Source organism: Desmodus rotundus, chromosome 9 (genome assembly GCF_022682495.2).
Source record: "Desmodus rotundus isolate HL8 chromosome 9, HLdesRot8A.1, whole genome shotgun sequence".
In the NCBI taxonomy this organism is placed as follows: domain Eukaryota; kingdom Metazoa; phylum Chordata; class Mammalia; order Chiroptera; family Phyllostomidae; genus Desmodus; species Desmodus rotundus.
This window is the reverse complement of record NC_071395.1, coordinates 49,421,989-49,446,966: the sequence shown is the minus strand read 5'-3', so window position 1 is coordinate 49,446,966 and position 24,978 is coordinate 49,421,989. Positions and strand designations below refer to the sequence as shown.

At 48.6% G+C, this 24,978-nt stretch overlaps 1 protein-coding gene across 1 annotated transcript; it reads left to right on the top strand.

Moving 5' to 3' along the window:
• The first annotated feature begins 80 nt into the window (after window positions 1–80).
• Window positions 81–23,754, top strand: SUGP1 (SURP and G-patch domain containing 1). The gene is made up of 14 exons (XM_024560869.4): window positions 81–237; window positions 1,816–1,987; window positions 4,735–4,835; window positions 5,800–6,000; window positions 8,071–8,194; window positions 8,513–8,613; window positions 9,550–9,673; window positions 17,218–17,573; window positions 20,614–20,720; window positions 21,499–21,676; window positions 21,934–22,040; window positions 22,644–22,789; window positions 23,131–23,260; window positions 23,556–23,754. Exons 1-14 carry the CDS (start codon window positions 204–206, stop codon window positions 23,580–23,582), a joined length of 1,908 nt encoding a protein of 635 aa, XP_024416637.2. The 5' UTR covers window positions 81–203; the 3' UTR covers window positions 23,583–23,754.
• The last annotated feature ends 1,224 nt before the right edge of the window (window positions 23,755–24,978 follow it).

The following is a 24,978-nucleotide window of genomic DNA, read 5'->3' as shown; positions in this document are numbered from 1 at the left end:
GGTTTGAACAAAGACGACGTCTTTTGGTCCGCGGGACTGAGAGCAGACATTACCAATTGGCTGAGGTTTGTGTTCCTGAGAGGAAGGCTCCATGTGTCCCTGCAGTGGCAGGGCATGGATGGCCAATGCGGACTACATCTCCCGTTAGGCCAGGCGCACTATAAGTTGCCTCCTCAGGTGGCGCCGGAGCATTGTGGGATTGGATGAGTCTCAAGATGGACAATCGGGATGTTGCAGGTAATAGCCCCCGCCTCCCTTCCAGCGTCGGTCTGGGTCTTCCAGACTATGCGTCGCTTTTTTGCCTTCCGGCCGAGCCTGCCGCAACCTGCCGGCCCCTCGCCTCAGCCTCTGGGTGACCGGAAGCGGCAGGTTCTGCACCTCCCCAGTGTACGAGCTCCCAGACCCAGTTGCTGCCCCCCACCCCCGGCCTGGTTTGCTGAGGGCGTCTGGCTTCCGTAAGGCCGGACACAAGGTCTGCCCTGCATCCACTTTTAGAAAAAAAACCGCTCCCCGAAACACCAGCAACTTTGGGTTCTCCTGAGCCCCTCTTTTCATAGCAACTGCCCTCTGGTCTGTGTGTTGCTTTCTGGAAAAGCTGCTTTTCCGAATTGCTCTCAGACATTCCTGGATCTTTCGAGCCTCCACTTGACCACAAGCCTTACCTTTCCCTCTCTTCCAGCCCTAGCCACCCCAGATTGGATGTATTCACCTAATCAGCAAACACTGTGCTGGGGGCTGGGGATGCAGTAGTAACCAAAACAGAACCCTGCCTTCTACTGGGATGCCAGACAGTGCACCAATAGGAAATATTTAGAGAGTTATGATATGAGAATGTAGGGCTGGAGTCTGTTGATATTGGGTGATAAAGGAAGGCCTTTTTGAGCAGAAGACATTTGAGGTAAGAACGAGGCCTTCGAGACAGAGCTTTCCACGCAGAGGAGAATGACAAGTGCAAAGGGCTTGGGGTGGGGAGGGCTTGCCATTTTGAAAAATGTCAGGGTTGGGGAGGAAGGCCATCTCTGGCAGGGCTTTGAAGATCAACTTTCAAAATTTGGGTTTTATTCTGAGTCCCATGGGGAGACTTCAAGGTGTCCTCTCCATCTCTACAGCTACTGCCGTGTCTGAAGTCACCATCATCTTTTGCTTGCAGCCAGAGAGTCTCCTTATTGGTCTCTTAGCTGCCTGCACACTCTCTCTAATCAGTAGCCAGAATGATCTTAAAAATAAAAATACCTATTGGGTATTGTAAGCTTAATACTCCCTGGTCCTTCCCCAGGACCTTAAGTAAAACCCAGATTCCCTTTCTTGTACCTTCATTCCTGGAACCATTCACTGAGGCTACACTGGACCCTCACTGGTTCTTGGATGCACCAGGTTAATCCAGCCTTTGGTTTTTGCATCTGCTCCTTTCTCTGCTCAACTTATTCCTTAGGTGGCTTTTTGGGAGACTGGTTCTTGATGGTTTCAGTTTAACCACTCCCTCTTCTAATAGTTATTTTCTGGCTGCCCTAGTTATAGGTGCTCTTCTGTTATTCTTCCTCACCCTCTTTTGGTTTCTAGCATAGAGCTCTTACCATGATTTTGCAGCTACTTCTTTACAAGTCTTTTTCCATCCCCAGCCAAATGTGAGTTCCACATGGGCAGAGGCCCTGTCTCTCTTGTTTAGCACCTAGCACAGCACCTGGTGCATAGCTTGGTAAATGTTTGCTGAATAAATGAATGAATGAATGTATGAATGTCGATTTGAATGTAGCAGCTGCTGGACATGTTTGTGAAGCAAAGGTGATTTCTCATATGCTTCTTTTCTGTCCCCAGGAAAGGCTAACCGGTGGTTTGGGGTTGCTCCTCCTAAGTCTGGAAAAATGAACATGAACATCCTTCACCAGGAAGAGCTCATTGCTCAGAAGAAACGGGAAATTGAAGCCAGAATGGAGCAGAAAGCCAAGCAGAATCAGGTGGCCAGCCCTCAGCCCCCGCATCCTGGCGAGTAAGTGCCCTCTGAGGCTGGATTGGGGTCTTAGAGGATCACAGGCAGAGGGTTTTGCTTATAAGAGCAGTCATGGTATATCTGCAACTGATCACAGCCTAATGGTGCAAGGAGAGACACAGCCTAATGTGTGGGAGCCCAGAGACTGGCCTGCCAACTCTTTCACTCAGGAGTTATTTACCTCTGACAACCTGTGGGCCAGGCATCAGGGGCATAGCACAGAGTAGAAACTCAGACTCCCATCTCTGCCCTTATGGGGCTCACAGTCTACTAGGAAAGGGGATACCAGTTCAACCCCCTTTGCTGTTAGTAGGTAACATGAGGCATTGTGTTCCCACTGTAGGGATGCAGAACGGACTGCATTCTAATAGTCCAGACAGAGCCAGTCCATTGAGGAAGCAGAGAAAGACCTGCTCACCAGAGGCAGGAGGAGGAGAGAGTCCCTTGTTCGTCAGGCTGCCCAAGCTGTTATGCCAAAGGGGCTATTCAAGAGCCAGGCAGGAGGTAGCTCAGGCAGTGTTTACCCCCTGCCTGTCCTGAGGAACTCTGTGGGCACCCAAGGGTTTTGAGCAGGGGTGGTGTGATCAGGGTCACAAAATCCAAGAATTTCAGGCTGGAGATTGACAGTCAGAAAGGCAACCCCTTCCTATGCAGTCCGAAGTGTGGATCCTGTTTGCCCTCCACAAAGTTCTGTCCCAGTTCCGACCTTTTCTAAGAGTCTGGGGCTTCTCCTTAAGGGTAGGATTTAGACCTTATTCTTGTCAGAGCCCAGGGCCTGGCACCTCCAGGGCACCCAGGACCGTGGGGACTGGTTGTTGAGCAATCTGTCAGTGGAAGGGTTCTCATTCCTGGGGTTTATGAAAGGACTTGTTCCAAAATGGGAAAGGTCTTGTAGGATTGCTTCCAAGAGCCAGCCTTTTTAACGTCTGTGTAATACTCATACTGTTTGTTTCAGGTGGTTTCCAAGTGGTTGGTATTCATTTGCTGGCTCACTACTGCTCTGAAATATTTTCTTTCATTGTTCCTACTATCTTCCTGTCCCTCCTGAGGGAGGTACACAGTGTGAGGACTTGGCCAGGGTCGCCAGAAGGCCCTGCTTGTTTAACACCAAGGCTGATTATCAGCAAAATCTTCTCTTTCATATGAAATAACTTTCAACGCCTTTTTAAAATTTTCAAGATGACATAGTCATGGTAGAAAATCAGGGTAATAGAGGAGAAGAAAATGCGGAGAAACCAAAATTAGTCATGAGCCTGTCCACCCAAAGACAAGTACTGGTTGCATTTTGCTAGGTTTTTCTAACAAATTTTAGTCAGTTATATTTTGACATAAATACAACCATACTGTAAATATTGTTAACATCATGCCTTTTTGTTTTTCATTTAATGTTGTACTTGATTGCTTTATCTCTAAAATTTCAGCTCTTCAGGGCTCCTCCATCTATCTGTGGGTGTCCCAGAATTTATTTAACCAGTGCCCCTTGTTGATTACTTATGTTGTTTCCATTTTTAGTTCATTAGAACAGATTTCTAGTAAAAGTTAATTTTAAAGGAAAAAGGCTAGGCCCGTGGGCTGAGTTTTTGGTAACTATTGAGTGTTTCCACCTGATAGACTGTTACTCCGTTTTGAGAAGCAGTGTGCATGAGGAATTTTTGAGTTGGGGCAAGGTGGTGTATTATAATAGAAAATAGCCCTGGCTGGTTTAGTTCAGTGGATAGAGCATGGGCCTCCGAACCCGAGGGTCACCGGTTCAATTCCCAGTCAGGGCACATGCCTGGCTTGTGGGCCAGGTCCCTAGTGGGGGGTGCTTGAGAGGCAACCAAACATTGATGTTTCTCTCCCTCTCCCCTTCCCCTCTGTCTAAAAAGAAGTTAATTAATTAAAAAGAAGATAGAAGTAGGACACATTCTGTGATCACAACTTTATTTCCTCCTATTTCTAACTTAGGGGGCAAATCAAAGAAGTACTCTAATGTGTTAACAGGGCTATTGCAAGGTAGGAAGACTTGGGTTTTTCTCTCTGCTTTCTCTATTTCTATTTTTCTACATTCTCATTTGCTTATAATGAGTATTACTTTTATGATAGGGAGAAATGAATTTGAATTAAACCTTCGGGCTCCTGGGTTTGCTTTTGTGCTGATTCGTTAAAAACAGTTTTTAAAAAAGTTTTGAGTAAAACACACTATTTACAAAGAGAGAGAAAAAAAATAACAATAAAAATACGTAATTCTCCCACCAAGAGATTGCTCTGGGTGTTTTCCTCTGTGTGTGTGTGTGTGTGTGTGTTTAATCCCCAGAGAAGTGCTGGCCAGTCCAGGTCCAGAGCTGCATTCACACACGGTACAGATACATACACGTGCCGTTTTGGAGAATTCTAAAGTCTAGCTGGGAGGACAGACGTGGGAGCCAGTAACAGCCCAGATAAGTAGTTTACAACAGGTCAGAGAAGGGCTGTGCTAGAAGAGAGCCGGTGATTCTGAGTCGTGGAGGCCAGTTAGATGGGGCAGGTCAATATTTGGTAGAGTCGACATGATATATGTAGCATTGCTTTGACTGCAACAACAAGATCATTCCCACCTCATTACTCTGAGGGTTGCTCTATGCACTCAGCAGTTCCCAGACATCTCTGGGGGCTGGTTTGGGTTCTACCAGGTAAGAACTTGGGTGGGTGTGGATCTGAGATGGTCAAGGCATGCCCCAGCCCCTCCACTCGAGATTCACCCTCTCTGTCTTCTGTCTTGGGTCTAGAATTGCAAATGCACACAACTCTTCCATTTCCAACAAATTTGCCAATGACGGCAGCTTCTTGCAGCAGTTTCTGAAGTTGCAGAAGGCACAGACTAGCACAGGTGAGTGCTGTTTTCCCATCCTGTCTCCTCCTACTCAGGCTCCAATTCAGGCTGCCCACTCTCACCCCCTGGGATCCCTCACTTCCCAGAAGTGGCAGGTCCAACTTCAGACTTGTTCCTATCATCCCCAGAGTTCATTGAGTGCCTCATTCCACTCATTCCCAACTAAACCCCCAGGGGGAGAGTGCAGACCCTGCGCTCAAGGTGCTTACCCTGGAGAGCAGGACAACCCAGGTTTTAGTCCAGGGGCAAGGAGGCCGGGACTAAGCAGGTGCAGGGCTGTGGGACCAAGGCTGTGGTCAGAGTGGCAGCTCAAGTGTGAGCAAAGGGGGCCCCCTTTCATAGATGGGGAGCTGCCTGGCCCATAGGAGTCCATGAGATGCCAGATTGAGAATAACTGCCCCCAGGAAGCACATGCATAACTGGGGCTGTGCAGTTTACCATCAGAGCTCATTTTTACTGTAAGAAAGTTAATGGTGAAAGAGCTGACCTTCAACCTTTATCAGGTTTCCTGGGGAACAGCTTAAAAAACTTAAGGCCAAATTCACCCACAGAAAGGGAGAAGAGGCTGTCTTTCATCACAGCGTCATGGGTCATGAGCTGTGTTTGAAAAGCCTTGTTCCAGCTTACTAGTGGCAACCAAAGGGAATGGTTGTAAGCTGAGTGTGGGATTTAGGTCTTATCTGGAAGAGCTAAAGGCTAGGCTGTCAGTGTAGGTGTTAGGGACGCCTCTGACCAGAGCTGCTGCTTGCAGAGCTCTGTGCTGGATAACCAAAAAGTCATGCCTCTCTGAACCTCAGTGTCCTCATCTATAAAAAGGGGGTGGTGTTTTCTCTGAGCGCCCACCGCCTGTCAGGCTCTGTGCTAGAAGCTGAGGTCCCAGTCCCCAACACCACTCAGGTGGGGAGACAGGGAAAGTTACACTACAGAGCTGGATCATAGGTCTCCTTCCTTTCCTCCAAAGATGCCCCACCCAGTGTGCCCAGCGCCCCACCTCGAGTACTCCCTCGCCCCGGGAAGAGGCCTCCCCTCATCAGCAGCCCACTGAGTCAGGTGAAGAACTATGTGCACGCCAAGCAGCTGCCCCTGGCCAGTCGCCCCAGTGTCTTTCAGTCTCCCGATGAAGACGAGGAGGAAGACTACGAGCAGTGGCTGGAGATCAAAGGTAAGGTGCAGGAGCTGCTGGCCTTCACCACCGACTTCTAGCTCTGTGGGCAATCCCTGGTCAGCAGGGAAAGCATGGCCAGGAGTTTGGGGTGCTTGGGAGTCCAGTCAGGTGAGGCCCTCTGGGATGGGGTATGGGAAGGTGAAAGAAGGGTATGGGGAGGGGCTGAAGTGTGGGCTTCATCCTGGGAACTGTAGGACCCAGCATCCTCCCTGGGGCTGGTCCCCAGCCAGGACAGGGGCATCCTTGGTGAGTGTTCACTTGCATCCTCCTCCCAACATAAGAGGAGGACCTCCCATGGCTCCCCAGCCTGGGTGTGTGCCCTCTGAGCCTTCTGAGGCCCAGAAGTTCATTTCTTTCTTTCTTTTTTAATTTTTATTGTTATTCAATTACCTTTCTTTTTTTAAATTTTTATTGTTACTCAATTACTACCCATTTCTTAATGTGGTTACCTGTCCCTACCAGTTTGGGCCAGAGGTACAAGCCTGCACGTTGGAGAATTCGCTCTCCTGCCCAGGGAAAGACAGTTACTGGTCTTGGGTGAGCCAGTCCAGGCCCTGAGGTATAGGAGGCCAGAGGGTGACAGTGGTGGCACTCCTAATGCTTCTAGCCCTGTCTACTTTCAAAACGAGGCCTCAGTGCCACCTGAGCCATGTGGAGCCTTAGGCCACTTCTGCCCAGGCCTGCTGACATGGTCATGTCACCCTGACTGTGAATACAGACTGAAGCGACCATATGGTCTTCCATGACAGCCTCTAAACCGCTTACTCTGGAAGAGGATGCCAGCTTCAGGCCATGCATCTGGACAGATGAGTGGCCAGTCTTAAACTCTGGAGCATTAGAATAGGCCAGGGAGGGGGTGGTGTTTCTTCAGGAGCCCTGGCAGCTCCAACTGTACTCTGCTGTGAACCGCCACTTTACAAGGGGCAGTGGGTGTCTCAAGGCCCTTGAGGCCTATTAAGGCCTGCTATTGATGAGGCCTCAGGAGAGCACCTGTGCTTCTAAGTGGCAACCAGGTCAAGGTCATTGTCAGGCACGCAGGAGAAGGGAGAGGTCACGTGTCTCCCCTGTCTCCCCCGTGTCCTGGCACCCTGGGGGGAATAAGCAACAAGGGGAATAAGATTGGTATAGGCTCAGTGTCTAGCCCCACTGCCAAGAGGAGCAAATAGTCCTAGGCACTGACTGACAGGGAGAACTTTCTCCTGGGAGTTCTTATAAAAGGGGCATGACTCTATCATGGCTGACAGATGTCCTCAGAAACAGGTCAGCAAAAAAGACAAAATCAAGTTCCACGTGGCTCAAAGGGGAGGTTAATACAAATACAAAAATGTGTGTTTGTAGTTCTGTTCACTGAGAAAGCCCCAAGGTAATGAGTAAGCTTGTTGCAGTGAGCATCCCTAGCACCCAGATGGTGGTCTGGAAACACTTTCTCACAAAAACCAGGACTTCCTGGAGAATGGCTGGCTCTAGGTCTGGGCAGGAAGGGTATGAGGTGACCTGGAGCATCCTGGTCCAGCAGATAGCAAGGAGGCCAGCAAGATGCCTCGGGTCATGTCCAAAGGCCTCAGGAGCCACCTTGAAGAGGCTTCACCAGCCACAGAGGGGGCACTTGAGCCTCTATGATGACATTAATTGCAGTGGATTGAAACCCATCTGATGTGTTTGTAAATCAGAGTTTGTAATGATATTTTAAGAGAATTTGTCATCTTTGAAGGATGGAAGGGAACCAATTTGTTATACTGAATACTGGTAAATAAAGAAGATTTAAGCATTCCCAAAAAAAGGGGGAGGCTGGCTATGTTTTCCGACATCTCCCTTCCAGCCTGTGGATCAGCTCGGCCTCTGGGAGGCTCACACACTTCTCTCCCGCCCAGTGTGTCTCGTGAAGACTGTTTAGACCAACTCCCCTCTCGTCATGGTGCTTTGTGCATGGACCCGGGACGCCTGACAACCTCCTGCATTTCACCCTCTTCTCCCCCTACCCCTCTGTCCTTGTGGTCCGTAGAGAGAGTGTGCCTGTTGACTGTGGGGTGTGTGAGTTGAACCCCAGTACTGACAGCCTCCTTAAAGTTTCACCCCCAGAGGGAGTCGAGACTCGGAAAGTGATAGAGAAATTGGCCCGCTTTGTGGCAGAAGGAGGCCCCGAGTTAGAAAAAGTAGCTATGGAGAACTACAAGGATAACCCGGCATTTTCGTAAGTACTTCTGGGAGGGGGAAGACCACTGTTACTTAATGCTCTTGCCACACAGTAGTACATGCAGACGTTCTTGTAAAACTCTCGTGGTACCTAGGCTGGGACCAGGGCTGGGTGCTTGCTTGCGTGGGCCAGATGCTGTTCCAAGCACTTTCTAACTCACACCAAAGGTTGCAAGAGGCTCCAGTACTTTTGGGCCCTGTCAAGGAGTCTTTGCTTGTCAACTTGCTTTTGCATAACATGTCTTCAGAAGCTGCACAAATCCACCCATTTTCATTGCTCATCTTCCTTTCTCTGTTTTACAAAACTCCTCTTCAGGTTTTTGCATGATAAGAATAGCAGGGAATTCCTCTACTACAGAAAGAAGGTGGCTGAGATAAAAAAGGAAGCGCAGAAGTTGCAGACAGCCTCTCAGAAAGGTAAGTGGGTGGAGGGGGTGGGGGATGAGAGGTTCTGGGGAGGTGTGTGGACAATTGCACCTCTTGTGGAATCAGTGTTCCTAGAGGGTGCTGTGGCATGGGGTAGCACTGACATCCTAGGTCTGTGCCTTTCCTGGCAGCCAGGGTTAAGCCGGGGCTGATGCTACCCTCCCCACCAGTGCTCTGAGGAGTCAGGGGGAGGGGCCCTAAGGGCCAAGGTCAGGGTCATGTTCAGGAGCTCAGCCCTGTACATGCAAAGAGGACAGAGGGAAGATTTGCTAGCCTGTTGGTTCATGATCATTTTAACAACTGTTAATGAGCACCTACCAACTCTAGAGAGAAATGTAGTGCCTGACACTTGGGTAAGGGGCTAAGGAGCCTGGGGGACAGAAACAATCAGCTGGTGAGATCCTGGTAGAATGAGAGTTGGGATGGGGAAGAGCCTGGATGGTTTCCAGCTGTAATGAAAATCAAAGCCAAGTGCTGGTGGGTGGTAGGGATTGATGTTTAAGCCTGACATGGGCTCCAGAGGGCAGTCCATCGTGTCTTCTGTGGCCCTTTGCCCTGACCTCCCCAGGAGGAGGGCCAGGCTCATCTCCCCGTGTGACCTGGCTGGGCAGCACCCCTCAGGAAGACCAAGGTGGGAGCTCCCATGTTCCCTCCGGCCTTGACGCAGACCTTCTCTCACATTCTGCTTCCATATCCCAACGTGTGTCCAAAATCTATGGGTGGGAAGGGGCAGGGGGGCGGGGGCTTGAAATAGGTTGTAGTGTTAACTCTGCTGTTTGGTGTCAGTTCAGTAATCTGATTCCCATTTGCCTGTTTTTCTTTGCATTGTTCCTAAAATAAACCCCTCTTGTTGCCCATGGGGTTCTTAGCAGAAATTAGGCTGTTGGGTGTGGTGAGTTGAGCTCAGTACTGACAGCCTGCTTAAAGTTTCACCCCCAGAGGATGAAGAAGTCAAGAACCTTGCGGAAAAGTTGGCCAGGTTTATAGCAGATGGGGGTCCCGAGGTGGAAACCATCGCTCTCCAGAACAATCGTGAGAACCAGGCATTCAGGTAAGGGGGGACCCAGTAGGGAGGTGACCCCTCACCCTGGTCACAGACCTCCTCTGCCCCCTGCTGAGAGTTTGGTGTGGTCCTGAGATAGGCTAGGGTACCCTGGCAAGAAGCTGGCAGGGCTGGGACTCAGGTTTAGGAGTTTCTGACCCCAGAGCCCAGCCTTGCCACCCGCAGGCACTCCCCAAATGCACATCGTTGCCCTGAAGTGGGTGTGAGGTGGCCTTGGGGCCTTGTATTTTTCTAGGTGCCTCATTGAGAAAGTCTCTAGCACTTTCCCAGCTCCCTTTGTAATAGAGACAGTAGCCCCAGGCTGGGTGAGCCAGGCCCTCCAGCAGAACCTCAAAAGAACTGTGTTGCTCAATGTGTGTGTTTTTAGGGTCTCATCTTTACAAAGAGGGAATGGCAAGAAAGCAGGAATGTGGTACTTCAGGCTCTGAGGAGTGGGAACTCCTAGCCTTTGTGTAGGTTCCACAGAGGGGATCGGAAAAACAGCCTGGCCCGCCCGCTGTCCCCAGCCATGAAGTCACACCCCAGCCCTTCAGGCTTGGTCTGTTCACACACTCACTTGTTCATCAGTGGGGTTTAGCACCTATTTTTTTGCCAGAGGAGGATGGAGGGCAGTTGCTGCTTCAGGGCATACTGGCAGAGGCTTGTGAGGTGGACGCTGAACCTAGCATGGGGTGATGCGCCAGTGAGGACACTTCTGGCCACAAGTAACACAAGTCCCCACTCAATCAGTGAGGAGATGTGATGGTGACTGTAACAAAAAGTACAGGAGCAGCAGCCCCCGGGGCTGGTTGATTGAGATGCTCTAGACACCATGAGGGACTCAGGAAGAAGGAAGTGGGAGTGGATGCTGGGCAGGCAGCCAGTGCGTCTCCTACATGTAAGCCAACAGGAGCTAGACACAGAACAGCGGAGGGTGTCCAGAAAGACCGCCACACAGGAGTAAAGCTGCTGAGATGGCGGGCACTGTGCCAGTGTGGCTAGGATGCAGGGTGAGCACTGGTGTGCGGTGCATACAAGCTGTGGAGCTCGGCAGGGCCAGGTTGCAGAGGGCTCAGGTGTTTATTGAGAGCCTTTGAAAGGTCTGCCTAGTGGGGTGATGGGGTCAACTGTGCTTCTAGGGTCACTGGCCACAGTCGTGCATGGTGACCAATCATGGAAGATTGAGGGTTGAGGAAGAGGGGGGGTTGGGGAGGACTGCTGAGGGGCTCAGGTGTCCCTTGTGGAGGGCATGGGATACATGGGTCAGGAGCTCAGGCGACCTAGGATCTCCAGGATGTGATACCAGCAGCCACTCTGCACCACTCAAACTAGTGTCTGCTTAAGAGTCTACTTTAAGCCACTGTACCTTTTTTAAAAATTTACCGAAGTAAGTCTATTTAAATAGGATACTTAGGTTTGTTTTTTTTTTTTAATGATTTTAGCGGGGGGGGGGGGAGACATTGATTTCTTGTTCCACTTATTTATGCATTCATTAGTTAATATTTGTATATGCCCTGACTTGAAATCGAATCCACAGCCTTGGCCTGTCTGGGATGGTGCTCTAATCAACTGAGCTGCCTTGGCAGGAAACTTAGTTTACTGTCACTCATAAGTGGACCTGACTGTGAAAATCTATCTCAGGCAAAGCGGGTGAGGCTATGGAATTCCGTCCAAGTCCTTGAGTCCAGGTGGCTGTCCCTGGTCAAAGGGTCCAGAGCTCAGCAGCTTAGGCCCAGCCTTTTTCCCCGGGGTCAAGAAACAGTCAGTGCAGGTTCCCCCAGGCCCTTTGTGTGGCTGTCACCCTCTCATGGGGGCATTGCTGGCATATGCCCAGCTTGTTGGGGATAGCTGTGTGGATGGAGAGTGCCTGGGGTGAGGATGGACCCTGGAGTGCGCTGCAGAGAAGTGGCTGAAGGGGAGGTGCTGAAGGACCACAGCGGGCACTTCATGCAGTGGGGAGGAATGAATAGGGGATGATTGGGTGTCCAGATCTGCTTAGGGCGTGCAAGTTCACACCACAGGGTCTGTCTAATCTTCATGTGGGGACAGATGTGAGGCAGCTTCTCTCTTCCCCCATATCACATGGCCACCTTGTGTACTGCTGCTCTAGCTCTTCCCTGCCTTCCTGATGCCCCACATGGGCCAGGCACACGCCAGTGGCTGTGCGTTTTGGAAAACAATCTAGTAACCGTTCACCCATTCCTTTGACTAGTCATTCCACTTCTTGAGATGCTGTCCCCAGAAATAATGTTAGATAGAGCATCATCCATAGTCATGAGAAATTAGTGACACGATGAATGTCCAGCCCCAGCGGACTTATTAGAACTGCATCTCTGCCACACCACCTGTGTGAGCCACGTCCTCTACAGCAGCCTAGTGTGCTGTCCTCTCACAGGTGAAGAAACTGAGGCGAGCAGGCAGGTCAGTGAAAGTGCCTGTGCCACCACATTCCACTGCATTCTAATGAGAAAGCCTTACATTGTTGGGTTAAAAAGTTATTTAAAAATCAGGGTACAGAAATTAGAACCACAGCTCTGTTCAAATAAATTTGCACTGGGAAAAAAAAGGAAGGAAAGACACCAAAGTGTTAACTTGGTTCAAGGGGAGGGAGGGAGGATTACTCCTATCAGAGGAGTGATCTAAAATCCCCTGTTCCAACTGTTCTTCCGTCCTCCTTCCCTAACCCGTGACAGTCACTGACCTTTTTACTGATTTGGTAGCGTTGCCTTTTCCAGAATGTCGTATGATTGGAATCATATAGTATGTAGCCTTTTCAGATTGGCTTCTTTCACTTACATGCATTTAAGTTTCTTTCATGTCTTTTCATGGCTTCATAGCTCTTTTTTTTTTTAATCTTCATCTGAGGATATGTCTCTTGATTTTAGAGTTTAGGGAGGGGAGAAGGGAGAGAGAAAGGAAAATGGATGTGAGAGAGAAACATCAATAGGTTTCCTCCCACGTGTGCTCCAAGCAGGGATCAGACGTGCAACCTAGGCATGCGCCCTGACCAGGATTTGAACTCATCACCTTTTGGTGCGCGGGACAACACTCCAACCAACTGAGCCATAACTCATTTCTTTTTAGCACCGAATAATATTCCATTATCTGGATGTACTATTGTTTATTTATTCACCTACCGTAGGACACCTTGCTTACTTCCAAGTTTTCACAGTTATGAAGAAGGCTACTATAAACATCCATGGACAGGTTTTTGTGATTTACCCTAAGATCTTTTTAGGGTAAATACCAAGGAGTGTGCTTGTTGGATAGTATGGTACTTTTAGTTTTGTAGGAACCCGCCAAACTGTCTTCCACAGTGGCTGTGCCGTGTGTGTTCCCCCAGCAGTGAGTGAGAGCTCCTGGTGCTCCACATCCTCACCGGCATTTGATGTCCGTGTTCTCGCTTTTGGCCATTTCAATAGGTGTGCAGGGGGATCACGTTTTAATTTACATTTCCCTGATTACATAGGATGTGGAGCATCTTTCTTACTGTTTTTTGTTTGTTTTTTGTTGTGGAGCATCTTTTCATGTGCTTATTTGCCATCTGTAAATCTTTGGTGAGGTATATATAGGTTAAGGTCATAGGTCCATTTTTAAATTGAGTTGTTTGTTTTCTTACTGTTGAGTTCTGAGAGTGTCTGTATTTCACACTCCTTTATCAAATGTGTCTTGCAAATATTTTCTCCCAGTGTGGCTGGTGTTGTAATTCTTTTGACGTCGTCTTTCATAGAGAAGTTTTAATTTTAATGAAGTCTAGCTTTTATCAGTTTCTTTTTCTTGGATTGTGCCTTTGGTATTGTATCTGAAGTCATTGCCATACCCAAGGTCATCTAGGTTTTCTCCTATATTCTAGGAGTTTTATAGTTTTGCGTTTTACATCTAGGTCTGTGATCCATTTCTAATTAATTTTCGTGTGAATGATGTAAGGTCTGTGTCTAGATTCTTTTTTTTTTTTATGACAGTGTCCAATTTTAGCACAATTTGTTGAAAAGATTGTCTTTGCTCCATTGTTTTGCCTTTGCTCCTTTGGGAAAGGTCAGTTGACCGTGTTTATGTGGGCCTGTTTCTGGGTCATTATTTTGTTCTAGTGATCAGTTTGTCTGTTCCTTCATCAGTACCACACTGCCTTGGTTACTGTAGCTTCACAGTCGGCCTTGAAGTCAGGTAGTGCCAGTCTTCCAACTTTGTTTTCAGTATTATGTTGGCTGTTCCGGGTCGTTTTTCTCTACATATAAACTTTAGAATCACTTTGTCATTAACTACAAAATAACTTGCTGGGATTTTGATTGGAATTTCATTAAATCTAGAAATCCAGTTGGGAAGGTATGACATCTCAAAAATATGGAGTCTTCCTATCCATGAACATAGAATATCTCTCCATTTATTTAGTTCTTTGAAGTCTTTCATCAGAGTTTTGTAGTTTTATTCTTACAGATTTTGTACATATTTGTTAGACTTATACCTAAGTAGTTAATATTTTTAATGCTAATATAAATGGTATTGTGATTTTAACTTCAGATACCATTTACTCATAGGAAAGTGATTGACTTCTATGTATAAATCTTGTGCCCTGCGACCTTGCTATATAATAATTTATCCGTTCCAGGAGTTTGTGTGTGTGTGCACACGCATGTGTGTGTCTCTTCTTTTGTGTATTTTTCTATGTAGACTATCATGTCATTTGGAAACAAAGACAATTTTATTTCTTCCTTCTCAATTAAAATACCTATTTCCTTTCTCATCTTTTGCATTTCTAGGAGTTCCAGTACAATATGGGAAAGGCATTGGTGAAGTGGGATATTCTTGCCTTGTTCCTGTTCTTAGTAGGAGACTTTCCAAGTTTCTCACCATTAAGTGTGATAGTAGCTGTGGTGTTTTTGTAGATGTGCTTTATCAAGTTGAGGAAGTTTGCCTCTATTTCTAGTTTATTGAGAGTTTTTATCATGAATGGGTGTTGAATTTTATCAAATCTTTTTCTGCAGCTATTGATATGATCATGTGGTTTTTATTTTTATATTACTTGATTTTCAAATGTTGAACCAGCTATATATGCCTGGCATAAGTCCCACTTGGTTGTGGTGTATAATTCTTTTTATAAATTGGTAGATTCGGGGGTTTTTTGTTTTGTTTTTGTTTTTTTTTTTAATTTATTTTCAGAGAGAGGGGAAGGGAAGGAGAAAGAGAGGGAGAGAAACATCAATGTGTGGTTGCTCTCATGTATCCCCAACTGGGGACCAGGCCCACAACCTAGGCATGTTCCCTGACTGGGAATCAAACCGGTGACCCTTTGGTTTGCAGGCCTGCACTCAATCCACTGAGCTACACCAGCCAGGGTGGTAGATTCGGTTTAATAATATATTTTTTAATTTTATTTATTGATTTTAGAGATAGAAAAGAAAGAGAAACATCAATTTGTTGATTCACTTATTGATACATTCGTTGGTTGCTTTTGTTTTAAATCCTCACCAGAGGATATGTTTGTATTGATTGGAGAGAGAGAGTCATTGATCAGTTGCCTTCTGTACACGCCCCAGTCAGGAATCAAACCAGCAACCTAGATATGTGCCCTGACTGGGAATTGAACCCACCACCTTTTGGTGCACGAGACAATGCTCCAACCGAGCAACGTGGCCAGGACACTTTAAAAAAAAAAATGGTTTTAGAGAGAGGAAGGGAGAGAGAGAGAGAGAGAGATGTCAGTTTTTTTTCTACTTAGTTGTGCATTCAGTGGTTGATTATTGTATGTGCCCTGATCAGAGATCAATCCCACAACCTTGACATATCGAGATGGTACTCTAACCAACTGCACTATCTGGCCAGGGCCCATTGGTTCCGTTTGGCTAATATTTTGTTGAGGATTTGGCACCTATGTTCATGAAAGATGTTAGTCTGTATTTTCCTGTAATGTCTTTGTCTAGTTTTGGTATTAGATAATTGAATGAGTTAGGAAGTATTCTCTCTGCTTCTATCTTCTGAAAGGGATTATAGAGAACTGGTATAATTTATTTTTTAACTGTTTGGTAGAATTCACCAGAGAACTCTTGGGCATGGTCCTTTCTGATTTAGAAGGTTATTACTTACTGATTCAACTTCTTTAATAGACAGGCCTTTTCAGCTTACCTGTTTCTTGTGTGAGCTTTGACAGATGGTCCTGCAAAGAATTGGTTCATTTCACATGAGTTATTGAATTTGTGGGCATAGAGTTGTTCATAGTAGTTCTTTGTTATCCTTTTAATGTCTATAGGATCTGTAGTGATGTCCCCTCTTTCATTTCTGTTATTAGTAATTCGTGTCCTCTTTTTTTTCTTAGCCTGGCTAGAGGCTTAACAATTTTATTGATCTTTGTTTCCTTTAATTTTTACAAATGTCCCTTACCGGGTTTTCTAAAGGGTGTGCATGCTTGTACCCTGACCCAGAAGTACAAACAAGATGCTGCCATCTCGTTGTCCCTCTGTCCTACTCTAGGCACCAGTATTAGTGGAACTGGGGGTCCTTACACCCCACTTCTGACTGTCTATGTAGATAAATAGAAACAGTCTCTGGAATTTCTTTGTTGTTGTGTTGTGATTTTTTTTTTTTAATCCTCATCCATGCACACTTTTTCATTGCTTTTAGAGAGGGAGGAAGGGAGAGAACAGAGAGAAACATTGATATGAGAGAGAAACATTGACTTGGTTGCCTTCTCGTATACCTTGAGCCTGCATGTTGCTTTTGCACACAGCACTGTGCCATGACACCCCTTCAGGTTCGTGCATTCAACAGAAGGTCTAGCCCCTTCTTGTCGAAGGCCATGTAAGCTGTGATATACAGAGGTTTTGTTACGTGAAGCTGGGCTGTGACTCTTCCCTCTGGTGTGGACCCCAGAGATGGGACTGTGGACTCAGGACATGCATACTCTGAGAGATGCCAGGCAGCTGCAGAGGGAGCTGCAGCCTCTGCCGTCTCTGAGCCTAGTGCCACCTATTCCTAGCTTGGTGTGGGAGGACCCACAGCTTCCAGCAAGGCAGGAACTTTTGCTCTTGGGATGGAGTCCAGGTCCCCATTTGTTCTGATGTTCATTGTCTGTTTTGGCTCTTTTTGCTCTTGACACCTCACATGGATGCATCAGAAAAACACGGATATTCTGAGCTGTGCATTTAGGGGCAAATCCTGCCTTTTCTGGCACCAGGTGTCTCTTGCACCTCAGGATTTCTTGTTGTAGAAGCACTGGTGCTCCTCTAGGACAGCAGGGGAAGAGCTTTGCAGAGCCTGAGGCAGGTCTGAGGAGCTTCCCCTTTTCCTTGGAAGCAGGGATCAATGACAGTGTGACAGGTGCCCAATAAAGATGAGGCTGGGGCTTGGTATGGCCCTCAGCATTGTGACAGGCTCTGGCATGTCACGTTGTTCCCCAAATTTGGGTAACTACAGCCAACCACCACTGAGGCTTGGCAGAGCAGGAGATCATGGTGGTGACTTTGAAGTGACCCTGGCTGACCTGGGGGTGCCTGCACAAGGCCCATGCTGCTCCTGCCCCAGCTGACAGTGTGTCCCCCCACCCCACTTTTCCTTTGCAGCTTTCTATATGAACCCAGCAGCCAGGGGTACAAGTACTACCGCCAGAAGCTGGAGGAGTTCCGGAAAGCAAGGACAGGCCCCACAGGCACCCAAATGGGGCTTGACCTCTGCCTGCAGCACAGACCCCCTCCTGAGACCCCGTCAGGGTCTGTGCCCCCCACTGCCATGTGCCCTGCTTCATCTGCCCCCTCACCTGCTGTCACCCCAGCTCCAGCTGCCCAAGGAAAGCCAGCCACCATAGCCACTGTGAAGAGGAAGCGAAAGAGCCGATGGGGGCCTGAGGAGGACAAGGTGGAACTCCCACCTGCTGAGCTGGTGCAGAGGGACACGGACACTACCCCCTCGCCTCTGTCAGGTAGGCTTTGTCAGGAAGTCTGGCATCATGTTTTCAGGGTTTGTCTGTGTTATAGCAGGTATCAGGACTTTATTCCCTTCTCTGACTGAGTAGTATTCCAGTGTGTGTGTGGACCACTTTATCCTTCACCTGTCGGACACTTGTATTGTTTCCACCTTTTGGCAATTGCAGCTAGTTCATGTGTGGACGAGTACTGTTTGGGTCCCTGATTTCAGTTCTCCTGTGTGTATACCTAGGAGCGGAATTGCTGGGTCATTTGTGATTCTACATTTAACTTTTCAAGGAACTACCAAACTGTTCTCTACAGCAGGTGCCTTGTTTTACGTTCCCTCCAGCAGTGAATGAGTTCCAGTTTCTCCACATCCTCCCTGTATTATAGTCATCCTTGTAGGTATAAAGTGGGATCACATTGTAATTTTGATTTGCCTTTTCCTAGTGACTAATAGTGTCAAGCATCTTTCCGTGTGCTCATTGGTCATTTGCATAGCTTGTTTGGAGAAATGTCTATTTTAGTTCTCTTCCCATTTTTTAATTGGGTTGTTTGTCATTTTACCATTGAGTTGTAGGAGTTCTTTGTGTATTCTGGATATTAACCCCCATTTAGATATATTATTTGCAACTATTTTCTCTTATTCTATGGGTTGACTTTTCACCCTTTTAATAGTGTCCTTTGATGCACAAAATTTTTAATGTTAATGAAGTTAAATTTATTTTTTCATTTGTTGCCTATGATTTTGGCGTCATATTTAAGAAACCATAGCCAAATCCAAGGTCATGAAGTTTTGCCCCTATTTTCTTCTAAGAGTTTATAGTTTTGGCTCTTAAATTTAGGTATCTGGGCCATTTTAAATTAATTTTCATATATGATATAAGGTAAGGGTTCAGCTTTATTCTTTTGCATGTGGGCATCTAGTTGTCCCAGCACCGTTTGTTGAACAGACTGTTCCTTCCCCCTCAAATGGTCTTGACACTTTTGTCAAAAATCAGTTGACCTTTCTGTGAAGGTTTCTTTCTGGGCCCTATTCTGTTACACTGGTTTGTGTGACTGTCTTTATGCCAGTACCATGCTGTTTTGATCACTATACCTTTGTATTAAGTTTTGAAATCGGGAGTGTTAGTCTTCCAATTTTGTTCGTCTTTTTCAAACTTTGGCTATTTGGGGTCCCTTGAAATTTCTTACGGATTCTCAGATAGGCAGAAAAACACTGTTGGGGTTTTGATAGGGATTGCATTGAATCTGTGGATCACTTTGGGTAGCATTGACATGTTAGCAATATTTAAGTCTTCCAAGATGTAAATATAAAGGATGTCTCTTCATTTACTTGGATCCTCTTTAATTTGTTCTGACATGTTGTAGTTTTCGTTATATAAGCCTTACACCTCCTTGTTTAAATGTGTTGTTAAGTGCTTTTTCCTTTTTGATGCTATTGTAAGTGGAATTTTTTTAAATTTCATTTTTGGATTATGTATTGCTAGTGTTTAGAAATACAACTGATTTTTGTGTATTGATTGTATATTCTTCAATTTTGCTGAATTCATTTATCATCTCTAACAGTCTTTTTGTAGATTATTTAGGGATTTCTAAATATAAGATTATGTCATCTGCAAATAGTGATAGTTTTACTTCTTCCTTTCTAATTTCAATGACTCTTATTTCTTTTTCTTGCCTACTTGCACTGGCTAGGGCTTGCAGTGCTATGTTGAACAGAAGTGGCAAAAGTGGGGATACTTACCTGTTCCTGATCTTAGCTTTCAGTCTTTCACCATTGAGTCCATATAGTGTAAACTTATTTGAATTAAAGTCTATTTTTCTGATACTAGAATAGCCTTCCCAGCTATCTCTTGATTACTATTTACGTGGAATTTTTTCCCCCATCCTTTCACTTTCAACCTCTTTGTGTCTTTGTATCTGAAGTGAACTTCTTGTGGATGGTATATAGGTAGACCCCATGGTCTTACTTACGCTCAAAAGTATTTACATTCATTCTTGTCATAGAAAGCCCTCTCCACGAGGCCCCCACATAGTTCAGAGCCCCCACAGGCCTTCCAGAAGGGATTGGGGTACATTCCTGGGGTCACAGAGCACCTGCACTTGGTTTTTGCTGGCAAAGCCCCAGCCATGGGGAGCCGGAGGACCAAGTTCTCTTCACCTTCCTTGTGGAGTCACTCCACCCCCTCTGCTTGGCTTTTCCCCCAGAAGCCACTGCCTGAGGGCTAGTTGTTCCCACCACCCAGATGGGCCATCACAGCATCTTCACATGGATCAGTGCTGCTGGAGCTCCAGTAGAGCTCCGAAGCTGATGCCAAATTAAATGTCAGTTACTGTGAGGATGGTTGGCTGCCTCCCCAGAAGGAGCTAACAGAGCCACACAACTGAGTCTTATACCAGACTCTGATCCTGTGTATGTCTTTGCTGGGTGTCTGCCCACCACAGGGCTTACTTCCAAGAGCCAGTGTGTGTGAGTGTGCATGCACACACGCTCATCTCTGCTCTCACGTCTCTGGCTCTGCAGAGACCCAACCATGTTACCCTTGACTGAGGCCCCTGACCTCTGAGTTTTGGTGTTTGTGTCTGCAACATGGCAGTGTAGGACCTGCCTGAAGACAGCATGTGGGAATGAAACTGGGCACACATGCCGGTGCAAGCGCGACTCCTGTGGGCCTCACATGACACAGCAGACTAACCGAACTGACGTGAGGGCCCTGCTGTATGCTCCAGGTGCCTCAGGTGTTTTTTTTTATATATATATATTTTATTTATCTTTTAGAGAGGAAAGGAAGGAAGGAAGAGAGGGAGAGAAACATCACTGTGTGGTTGCCTCTTGTGCACACCCTACTGGGGACCTGGCCTGCAACCCAGGCATGTGCCCTGACTAGAAATCGAACCGGTGACCCTTTGGTTCACAGGCCGGCACTCAATACACTGAGCCACACCAGCCAGGGCACTTTAGGTGTTTTCAACAAGTGGGTTCCGCACTGCACACAGGAGCAGGGCCAGGCCCACATGTCCATCACTGACTGGCTTATGTTTTGTTTCCAGTTCAGGACCTCAAGGGACTAGGCTATGAGAAGGGGAAGCCTGTGGGCCTAGTGGGCGTCACAGAGCTGTCGGACGCCCAGAAGAAGCAGCTGAAGGAACAGCAGGAGGTAAGGCCAGAGTGTGAGGCAGGCTCCACAGCTACTGGTGGCACATTGTCCCTCCACACACACACCTGTGATGCAGTGGTTAGATGGTAAGTGGAGAGGCTCCTGGGCTGGCAGGTTCCCCATCAACAGCATGCCAGCCCCCAACGGCCCTCCCCAGACTGCAAGTGGGCCCAGAGCTCAGGCTTCCTCACGCTGGCCTGTCATCCCTTATGGCTGGTGCTCCATAGCTACTCCACATAGTGTCTGTGAGCTTTCTGCACTTGATAGTCTTAAATTATCCATCCAGTTCCCTCCAGCATCCAGTCCAGGACAAGCTTGGCTAGCACTGGGTGCCCTGATTAATGTAAGGGCCACTCAGCTGGTATTGGGCAGTGTTGGGGTGAGGGTCAGTTTGACCTCTTTGCTGCTTCCTTGGGGAACTAGAGGCACTGGCCTGTCAGTTCTTGAGGATCCCTTACCCTGGCCATCTCCTCGAGACCAGCAGCTCTGTCACATTACCCTTAAGTTTCCCAGGGGTCAGGAACCCAAGTCTCCCTCATTCAGTCCATGATGACAGTGCCCAACTTTGGCCCAGGCAGAGCGGGGCCTCTGCCCATCGTGGGGCCTTGCAGAATCAGGTCAGGTCTTAGCACAGGACTCAGTGCCTTGTTGAGCACTTGCTCTAGGCCCTGCTCACAGGCCTGCCTCAGGGAGGGAGCCCTGACGGGCACAGAGGAGGCTAGGGCCCCTGCCATGCACATGTGGTACAGGCCCTGCTCACAGCGTGTGACACCCACAGATGCAGCAGATGTACGACATGATCATGCAGCACAAGCGTGCAATGCAGGACATGCAGCTGCTGTGGGAAAAGGCGCTGCAGCAGCACCAGCACGGCTACGACAGCGATGAGGAGGTGGATAGCGAGCTGGGTACCTGGGAGCACCAACTGCGGCGCATGGAGATGGACAAGACTCGGGGTGCGCTAGGGCATCGGGCTGGGGACAGGTCTGGGGGTGGAACTGGATGGCATAGGAATCCCCACTCATCTCTTGGCCTACGAGGCCTTGGGCTCAAGACTTGGCCTCTCTGTGCCTCAGTTTCCTCAGTAGTAAAAGGAATGGTGCAGGGCTGCCCTGAGGGAGCAGGGTTCAGGTCAGGGTCTCCACCACCTGCCTCCTTCTACTGCAGCCACTCCCCCCCTTCCTTCTTTTACCTTTGCTACCTCTCTGGGCAGAATGGGCTGAGCAGCTGACGAAAATGGGCCGGGGCAAGCACTTCATCGGAGATTTCCTGCCACCAGATGAGCTGGAGAAGTTTATGGAGACCTTCAAGGCCCTAAAGGTGAATGGGGAGTTCGCAGGTATCAACCCTGCTGTTGGCCTGTCTAGCAGGCAGCCTCCACACACACAGGAGAATCAGGCCCTCTTCCATAGGAGGCATCTGTTCATGGCAGACGTCGTTCGTTTGGGGAATTCGCAAATAGCTCAGCTGCCGCTTTAGAAACGTTTCCCGGGGCTTTGGGAAATACTGCTTCCAGTGGAGCCAATTAAGTGCAGTGTATGGGCAAAGCGTTTCTCAGGTACAAGCCCCGACAGACTGGGCTCCTTAGAACAAGAGCTCAACATTCCTCCTGTGCAGAGAGAGAGAGACAACTGATGGGCAGAAAGCCTCATAGTCTAGTTGACCACGGCTGCTTTTTCACACTTTGTGTAACAAGTCACCCTTGGAACCTGGACTTTTCCCTGCAGGTGAACCATTAATTTTACCCATGGTAGAGGAGGCCCTTTTTGTCTTGGTTGCTAAGGAGCACTAAGTTTGATCATGGGAACACTGAGGAAGAGGAGCTTGGTTTGAGGTTGGGGCAGATGGTCCCAGCCAGTGGCCAGTGAGGCCATTGGGGGTATGTTTTGGGTCCTGGGGGATGACAACTGTCTGGCCCTGCAGGAGGGCCGTGAGCCTGACTACTCTGAGTACAAGGAGTTCAAGCTGACGGTGGAGAACATTGGCTACCAGATGCTGATGAAGATGGGCTGGAAGGAGGGTGAAGGGCTAGGCTCAGAGGGCCAGGGCATCAAGAACCCAGTCAACAAGTGAGTGTGGCCCTTCATGCAGGGTGGGGTTGGGTGTTCCCAGAGGCAGGGGTCCAGGGCCCAGGTCTGGTCCTGTTCCTGGGCCAGAGTCAGGCCTAGCTGTGAACTCTGATGGCTGGCCCAGCTTAGGCTCTTCCCTCCTCCCACAGTGCTGGGCGTGTCCCACATAGATGATCCCTAGCCCAGCAGAGCCTGCATGGGCTCCTTAGCCCCACTTTGAGCTGCTGCTGCTCCTGAGCCTAGGCAGGCAGGTGGGCTAGGCCTCTCTGCCCCAGCTCAGGCCCAACATCTGTCAGGACCAGCCTGCTTCCCTGCCCACATCCCCCCATCATCCTTTGTAGGGGCACAACTACAGTGGATGGCGCTGGCTTTGGCATTGACCGGCCGGCAGAGCTTTCTAAGGAGGATGACGAGTATGAAGCCTTCCGCAAGAGGATGATGTTGGCCTACCGCTTCCGGCCCAACCCCCTGGTGCGTGCATCCCTATCCCCTACATTGCTCTGACTTGGCCACTAGCTCTACACTGTAGTGGGGTGACAGTGCTAGTAACAGAAGTGTCCCTCATTCCCCAGTCCAGCTAGGCCAGGTCTTAACAGCAACATCCACAATCACCCCACCTGCATTTGAGCCCCTTCTTCCTCCCCCAAGCCTGTCCTCCCATCTGAAGGATGTGAGCTCATCTATCCCTAGAAGGTTCTGGATGGAAGGAACTGCCATCTGTCCTCAGCATTAACCTGCTCTCCTTTTATCTTTTTGCCTCCTGCAGAACAACCCTAGACGGCCTTACTACTGAGTATTCTGGAGAAACACACAAATGTACTTTCCAGACAACCCACCAAGCGTTCTTGGACTGTGGAATGTTTCAGACTGCATTTCTGCCTGCCCTTCTTCCCATTGTTTTGAGTGTTGTGCTATGTATTAAAGTCCCAGTGCTTGCCCACTGTGGAAGCCTGGTTGTGCCATCACCAGAAACCCCTCAGGTTCTTCAGCGCCTGGGCTGGGCTGGGCAGGTGAGGATGAGATGCTGTGTGAAGGCACCACCTGGACCTTTGTTTACCTGTTGTGTCTCAATTCGCCATCAGCCTTGGTTGGTATTGAAGGGAGGGCCACACCTGGGCCAGGGTGGCTGGCCCCTCCCAGCCTATCACTGCATTGTAGGAGGGAAATGGAGGGGCCTCCGGACAGGGCCCAGCCTTCCCCAGAGTACACCTATGCTTTTCACCTTGCCAGCAGGTGGCCTCCCCTGGCAGTGATGCTTCAGTCCAGGATGCCCCAGCCACCCTGGGCCACACCTGTGTGGTACACACTGTGACTCTTGTCTTTGTGAGACAACTGTGTGCTAAGATGTCACACACCTCCTAGAGGATAGGAGGCAGGTTGGTGGCCTGGGCCAAGCAAGGTGTGTGCTGGGAGCTACCCATGTCCAGAGCTAGCACCTCACATTTGTGCAGAAACACCCAGGGATCTTGTCCAGCTGCAGTCATTCTTGAAGTATCAGAGCCTGGAAATCAGAATCTGGGACACCCACCTGTCCCACGCATGCACCCAGTGGGTCCTGCTCAACCCATGTAGGCTCATGGGCTTGATTGAGCTAGTTGGGCTCCTGGGCCAACTAGTGTTCACACAGTCACTCAGCAAACACTGAGCACCAACTGAATCAGATGGTGAGGGATGTGGCAGTGAACACCTAGCAATCTGAGACTGATCAGTGTTGCCTGGAGGAACTGGGGGCTGTGGCACTGTGGCAGGGTCTCAGTGGGGGCTTCAGAGACTGGGAGGGTCTCGGCAGCAGAACACAGACTGGATGACACAAGCCATCATCCCCCTTCCATGGGTGCTGTACCCAGGTAGGGCAAAGAAGTGGGCAGTGCAAGGGTCCTGAGCACAGAGGAGTAGCTGTGGGCAGTGGAAGGTTCCAGCAATCAGGACTCTGGGCCTTGGTCCCATGTACCCTATTGTGCAGGTCAAAGTCACCCCTCCATTGAATTCTCAGTGACTGGGAGGCTGGCCAGACTCAACTCATGGACTTTACCCCCATGCACAGTAGGGTTGGAAGAGGAGGCTTCCAAATGCCCTGTGTACATGTGTGCACAGGTGCCTCCAGGACAGGGCCAGGTCCCTAGACAGCTGGACTAGACACCCTAGCACTGCAGGTGGCAGGGAGGGGACATAGGGATCTGCTTTCAGAG